Source organism: Anarhichas minor, unplaced genomic scaffold, assembly GCF_050575085.1.
Source record: "Anarhichas minor isolate MPS153535 unplaced genomic scaffold, ASM5057508v1 ptg000021l, whole genome shotgun sequence".
Classification (NCBI taxonomy): Eukaryota; Metazoa; Chordata; class Actinopteri; order Perciformes; family Anarhichadidae; genus Anarhichas; species Anarhichas minor.
Window position 1 is genome coordinate 17,501 of NW_027466467.1, and position 7,500 is coordinate 25,000.

Here is a 7,500-nt window from a genome sequence, read left to right on the forward strand (position 1 = left end):
CACGCACGCACGCACGCACGCACACACACACACACACACACACACACACACACACACACAGCTTCTGGGAGTAACAGACTATATCAGGGTTCAGGTGTAAACCAGGAGACAACCTCCGGTCCTTTAAGTGAAGTCAAAGCTTCACATGTTAAAGCTGCATTCTCTCTACTGTCCACCAGGGGGCGACTCCTCTGGTTGTATAGAAGTCTATGAGAAAATGACTCTACTTCTCTCTTGATTTATTACCTCAGTAAACATTGTAAACATGAGTTTATGGTCTCAATCTCTGGTTTCAAGTCTTCTTCAATACAGCATGATGTTCATTTAGTACATTATGGTCCATTTAGAGTCAAACAGACCATAAAGCAGGGGATGCTTTAGGGCGGGGCTACACAGTGATTGACAGGTCTCTACCAGAGACGGCGTCTCTACGTCACTCCTCCTCAGTCCAGATATGGTCACTTCCTGTTCACTGGCTGATAAAAAGAAACAAATCGATGTCAATGGACGACAGGATCACATATTATATTTTGACCAAAGCGTTTCGTCTCTTTTCTTTCTCCACTGGAGAAGTCGTGATATAGTGGTAGTACGATATTTAAAAATGAAATATAGACATCATGTTAATAAAACACATCTGATAAAGTCATGTAAATACTTCAGAGCATCTTCAATCATTTTATATTTACAGTTATAGTTACAGACTCTCTCCACCTCCCTCGTGTTTTCAGTGCAATTCATCTTTAAAGTTTTTAAAGCTAAAGAATAATTTGACTGATTTGTTATTAATTTGCTGGAGATATTTTGATGATTGTTGAAGTGAAGTCTTCTGGCCATGACAGTCATGTAGTAAAATCTGATTTCTTTACCTGCATGCAACCAAACCGGCTCAAACGTGATTGGTCGATACTACTCAGACTACAGATAACAAAGTCCTGTTGCCTCCACATTGATGTGCAGATATCTGTTTCTACAGATTAATATGTTACAAACACACTAGAAGACATCAGAGTACACACGATGTCACCTTCATAAAACATACAAATGAACTCGCTAAGGTCAAGTCCTAAAATAGATGCTGCTCTTCTTCTGCTCACTCAATCATGTCTAGAATATGAATGAATTCTCTGAGCACCAACTCTTTATTTTTTAACAGTTTTTCCAGAGTCACTTGAGACACAAATATTTTATGACAGAGAATACATAATAATATACTGTGTGTAGCTTTGATAGTAAAGATAAAGTCCTGCTCTGCAGAAAGTCATGCTTCCTCTCAGACTGTCACCTGATTGGCTTCTCAGAGACCTGACGAGAAAACAGGAAACATTAAAGTAAAATAAAAGGGTTATAAAGAAGCATAGCTTCTATGTGAAACCTCCACCAGGTAGAACGTTACACCAGGTAACCAACGCGTTCTTCATGAGGAATAAAGAAATAGCAGCTAGTTAGCGTTAGCGGTTAGCAGCCGGTGGGCAGCACAGTCCTGCTTAGCTAAATAACGGAGCTAACCGCTAACGGAGGTTGCATTGAGTTTACATTGAGTCTTCATGATGTGTTCATGTAACCTCCTGAAATGTAGTTTTCTGGAGAGAAACGTCAATAAACCCAGATGTTTTTATAACAACATGTTATATTAGATATTACGGATATTAGAGATGAATTATGACTTGTCACTTTTTAACTTCTGATTTCATAGACAAAAGGTATTTATGAGTATCTACTGCATCTACTGTATCTACTGCAGCTACTGCATCTGTATCTACTGCATCTACTGCATCTACTGTATCTGTATCTACTGCATCTACTGTATCTACTGTAGGCCTATCTACTGTATCTACTGTATCTACTGCATCTACTGTCATGTGAGGGTGTATCTGAAGCGGTATTGTGGAGCAGCTTCTACTGTAACCTTCACAGAAGCTCTCGTGAACTATTGATGAGTTCAGAGCAGCAGGTCTTCATGTTGTTCAGGTTCTTTACATTTATTTAAATATTCATTAGATAAGCTTCAGTAGGTAACAGGTCCTTCATGATTACTTCAGATTTAGCTCTCTGGCATGTGGCCGAAACAAAAGAAACGCATCATCCATTTACTGCCACATGGTGTTGTGATGGTATCAGGAGGAGAGGCAGAAAGGATTGATTATGCAATGCATCATGGGAAGTGGACATTAAAAGACTGTTGGTTTGTCTCTGACTGTAAAGATGTTCCTCTTTGTACTGAAATACATTAATGTAGTAAATCCTCATTATAGCAGATGGTTTGATGCTGTGTTAATGTCTCTCTCTCTCTCTCTCTCTCTCTCTGTCTCTGTCTCCCTCTCTCTCTCTCTCTCTCTCTCTCTCTCTCTCTCTGTCTCTGTCTCCCTCTCTCTCTCTCTCTTTCCCTCTCTCTCTCTCTCTCTGTCTCTCTCTCTCTGTCTCTGTCTCTCTGTCTCCCTCTCTCTCTCTCTCTCTCTCTCTCTGTCCCTCTCTCTCTCTCTCTGTCTCTGTCTCTCTGTCTCCCTCTCTCTCTCTCTCTCTCTCTCTCTCTCTCTCTCTCTCTGTCTCCCTCTCTCTCCCTCTCTCTCTCTCTCTCTCTCTCTCTCTCTCTCTCTGTCCCTCTCTCTCTCTCTGTCTCTCTCTCTCTGTCTCCCTCTCTCTCTGTCTCTCTCTCCCTCTCTGTCTCTCTCTCTCTCTCCCTCTCTCTGTCTCTCTGTCTCTCTCTCTGTATCTGTCTCTCTCTCTCTGTCTCTCTCTCTCTCTCTCTCTCTCTCTCTCTCTGTCCCTCTGTCTCTCTCTCTCTGTCTCTCTCTCTCTCTGTCTCCCTCTCTCTCTCTCTCTCTCTCTCTGTCCCTCTCTCTCTCTGTCTCCCTCTCTCTCTCTGTCTCCCTCTCTCTCTCTCTCTCTCTGTCTCTCTGTCTCCCTCTCTCTCTCTCTCTCTGTCTCTCTGTCTCCCTCTCTCTCTCTCTCTCTGTCTCCCTCTCTCTCTCTCTCTCTCTCTCTCTCTGTCTCTGCCTCTCTCTCTCTCTCTCTCTCTGTCTCTGTCTCTCTCTCTCTCTCTCTCTCTGTCTCTCTGTCTCCCTCTCTCTCTCTCTCTCTCTCTCTCTGTCTCTCTCTCTCTCTCTCTCTCTGTCTCTCTGTCTCCCTCTCTCTCTCTGTCCCTCTCTCTCTCTCTGTCTCCTCTCTCTCTCTCTCTCTCTCTCTCTCTCTCTCTCTCTCCAGGGAGTTTTTCCAGCCAGCTACATCCACTTGAAGAAAGCCGTTGTCACCAACAGAGGGTAAGTTTACTGACCTCTGACCTGTACGAGCACACCTTCTATGATCTAATCAAACGTTATTGTCTCATAAATAATAACTTCAGTGCAGAACGTTATGTGAATGTAAGGTGAACAAAAGATAAAGATCCTGATCAGGATCACCCCCTTTAGCCCCAGAGACCTGCAGGGTGAACTCCTCTAAGAGGACAACATGTGTCTGTTCTGTTATTATCCGTCCTATCCACGAGGACATAAGGACGTCTTCTTTCAGTAAAATTATATCTATTTATGTTGATCTCTCTTGGCTGGATGCCGGTCCTGAGAGAGAAGACAGAATGAGATGAGACGTGTCCACTGCAGCTGTATCTCTGGTGTCTTCTGAACTTATAGAGAAACCTAATTACAGAACCTCAGTCATCGCCTCCACTTTGCTGTTAGGAGCCTAAATCTGTGATGCACCAACCTTTCCTTAATCTCTTCTATCTCTCTTCTGTATTTGTCTTTGTACATTTAGTCTTTTCTGTCCCGTTCTGTCCTCTGTATTTAACATAGAACGAAGGGACGGAAGGTCGAGTTCATCTTTTAAGACTTTGGGACGTTAAAGAAGAGAGACGCTGCTGAAAGAGGGAGTCCACATCAAAGCAAGTCAGCAGAGTGCTGGAGTCACTTTAAACTAATGAACTAAAGCGTCTCCAGACTCCTGTAAACAGCTCTCTGAGGAAACGTCTCACGTTGTACTTTTAAACACGTTAACGTTGAGAATTGAAACAAAAACGCACAAAACTACTTGGTAGTAATTGTCTTATGTTAAATAAGTTAACGTTGACTTTTTGTTTCACACGGGATTCAAACAGCGGCTTCCACCGACATCCCCCCGACAGACTGATTAGAAATGTGACGTCACAAATAAACAGAATTCAGGAGAAACTACATTTCCCTGAACCATAGTTAAAGATGCAGGTCCACTGTAACGTGATTACAGGAGACGGCTTCTTTAAAAGTCGGAGGTCATAACCTGTTAGGACGTCATATCATAAAGTACATCTAGTGTTAGGTTTTTAAGAACAAAGGATGAAGGAGCTTGCAGGCCGCAGGAACTCTTCTGCTGCGAGCTTCTTACTGCGCACGGGCATCAGAAGAATGAGCTGGACCCGGTCCAAAATTAAAACAATATTTAATGTACTACACAAAGTTCACTTACAAACTGAATTAACTATCAATAGTAATGTTCTCGAGAGCAGAGACCACATACACGCATCTCCTCACAGTCCGGCGCGGCCAGTTAGCTGAAAATGAGAGCTGCAGTGATCTGAGGTAAACTCCCTAAAACAGTCTTTTGTATCCCCTGAGAGTCGGAAAGTGTCCGACACTTTCATAAAACATGTGAATGACCCTCTGTGGCGATTAGTGATTGGCTTCATTTGAATTCTGCCCCCTCCCATTATCGATCCCTTAGCAAAACATCTTGGCTCTTCTCAAAACATCTTGGACTCCTCCTCTCTGTCCTGCTGGTCAGCTTGGCATTTGACCGTCCCACTGGCCCCATCCTCCATCGATGAGGTCGCCTCCATTTGCTGCTGCATGTCTGACACCTCACTCAGAATCTCTATCTGACCCTCAAGACTATTCTTAGTGTTTTAATACCTACAGTGACTATACTTCTATGATGTAATACATTCATGAGTTAATATACTGTAACATATAATATCCTCTATAAGTAAGAACATTGTAAACCTATAATACATTCCATATGGAAACATATTGTGACTAACATATTTATTATTGTAACACTTCTACTCACCACTAGGGGTGTTATTAAATCCTACTAATAATGCGTTTAATACTGAAATTCTCCACACTAGAAATATAGAAATATAGTCCAAGTCAACTCATCCTCATGCAACCGCTTTTATGATATTTTACGAAAAGTTAGTCAATCATTTTTGTGTGTTTTGCTACTAAAGTCCAGAAACACGCGTTTTCAAAATAAACTTCCATGTTCACAGGAAGCTACTAAGTTCGGTTCAGACAACTAAACCACTTGATGGGTTCAGGGACAGATGGAGGTTTGGGTTGAAATAACTACCGAAGTACGCAAGTTACATGACAAATAAATCAAAGTTGACTTCTTGTCGTTATACTTCCTCGTTCGTGTATCACGTGGATAACGTATGACATCATTTCCTGGGATATCTACGTGTTCTGGTGCATCATGTTTCGTAGCTTTAGCTCTAACGCTGGATGAGACAGACTGGTCTCAGATGAGACAGACTGGTCTCTCCAGTCTGTCCAAGTTAAGAACTTTGACGGAGAATCTGATAGTTGACGTTGATCGTTTTTCTCTCACGATGTCGTCGGAAAAACACCTTAAAGTGGTTCGTATATAAAAGCATCTTCATGTCGTTAATTCAGTCGCTCTCTTGTCTCCGTGATGACGCCACAGTTCAGTCTTTGTCTTCTTCTTCTTCTTCATCTTCTTTATCTTTTTCTTCTTCTTCTTCTTCTTCTTCTTCTTCTTGTAGCTGAAGCTGTTTAAAAACTAATTTGATGAGTTTTTGTTGTGATCAGTTGTTTTTCCCTCTAAATAAAGAATGAACCTCGTTTCTCATTCTCTTCCAACTTCAAGAGTACATATTTTAACACATTTACATAATGATTGGAAACTGCAGATTAATCAGTTACAGAGCGTGTCTTCATTTGCATACGAGTTTCAGAGGCACGGAGAGTAAATTAATAGGATTTAGTGAATCCTTCACTGTTTCGGTCGGTCGGTCGGTCGGTCTGTCTAAAATCAGACAGGAAGTCGAGCTCAATCTAAGATGATTATATTACAAAATAAAGGAGCCACTTTAATCAACATGAATAGTTTAGAGGTTTTACTCGAGAGCCAAACATTTCTCTGGAAACATCAGTGACGATGCAGTTTCTCTTTATGGAAACGTGATTTTGAGGAGACCAGACTGCCTAAAAGTGGAAGGTCATGACCCTAACCTGTTACGAGGTCACATCTTATCTAGAAATGTGTCTCAGAACACAACGCTTTGTATGATGTCAATTTTCACTTCTCAGCAGACAGTCTTTTCAAAATAAACTTCTGTTTTCACAGGAAACTAAAGAACTTAGGTTCAGGAAAATATAGTTATTTGGTTAAAACTACAGAAATGTTACTTAAGTAAGTTACGTGACAAATAAATGAAGGTTGAAAGAAGCCAGCAGTGATCTGATGTTTGTTGTTCCTTCTGTGCGTTGTACATTGTACCTGAATACCAGGTGCACCAAGACTACACACAGCTGAAAAATGGACAAAGAAAGTACCTGTCTGAAAATGCATGTTGTTATGTTGTTGAAAACTAAATAAAAAGTGAGTTAAAAAAAAAAAAGAAGCCAGCAGTGGAGGATCAATTCATACCAGATATAAGAGGACGTCCTTCTGTACTTCAACTAAAGAGACACGAGATCACATGAAGTCACAATAAACTAACAATACATACGGACTCGTCCAAAACTCAGAATTTAAGGAAGCTTTTTTGCAGAAATGTCATATAATGTTCATAACTATGTTTTCACTAGTGTTTAATCACCTGAAATTTACAATCGTTATGTTTTCGTTAGCTTAGCATTAGCCCTTCATATTTACAAAGGCATAGCAGTTTATTTGTATCGCACATGAGGAAGACTTGAAACTAGAGATTGAGACCATAAACTCATGTTTACAATGTTTACTGAGGTAATAAATCAAGAGAGAAGTAGAGTCATTTTCTCATAGACTTCTATACAACCAGAGGAGTCGCCCCCTGGTGGACACTAGAGAGAATGCTCGTGTTGTGTTTTTATTTATATTTGTATTGTAAAGCACTTGGAGCTACACGTCTTGTATGAATAAAGTTTTCTATAATAAACAGAGACGGTCTAATGTGTGGCGTTACATACATTGAGGTAAAGTGAACTGTGTCTCTATGCAAAGAAACCACAGAAGAAGAACGGCCTGCCCAGAGGATCCAGTGATGTGATCTGCAGCAGCGGCGGCTTCGTCTTTAATGAACATTAACTCCTAAAAACACGGACCCGACTGTGACGTCAGCTGATCCTCATAAACACTTATTTCTGAGACGTGACTTGGCGTTCAGAAGCTCCACAGAGCCGGTTGTTTATTATAAAAGTTCGGCTTTAATCGCTGTTGAATCGCTGATAATCACCAGAGAAACAAAGGGCAGGTTGTGTCTCATTAACCTCAAGACTGATTAGCACGTTAGCAGAAGGA

At 41.1% G+C, this 7,500-nt stretch overlaps 1 protein-coding gene across 1 annotated transcript in view; it reads left to right on the plus strand.

Annotated features, from left to right (window-relative positions):
• Positions 1–7,500, plus strand: part of dock3 (dedicator of cytokinesis 3) — a gene marked incomplete at its 5' end in the record, with an annotated part of 96,900 nt that overhangs the window by 14,223 nt on the left and 75,177 nt on the right. Inside the window, one exon of the mRNA XM_076096374.1 lies at positions 3,205–3,260. Within this exon, the coding sequence (XP_075952489.1) occupies positions 3,205–3,260 (56 nt within the window). The remainder of the gene's footprint in view (positions 1–3,204; positions 3,261–7,500) is intronic.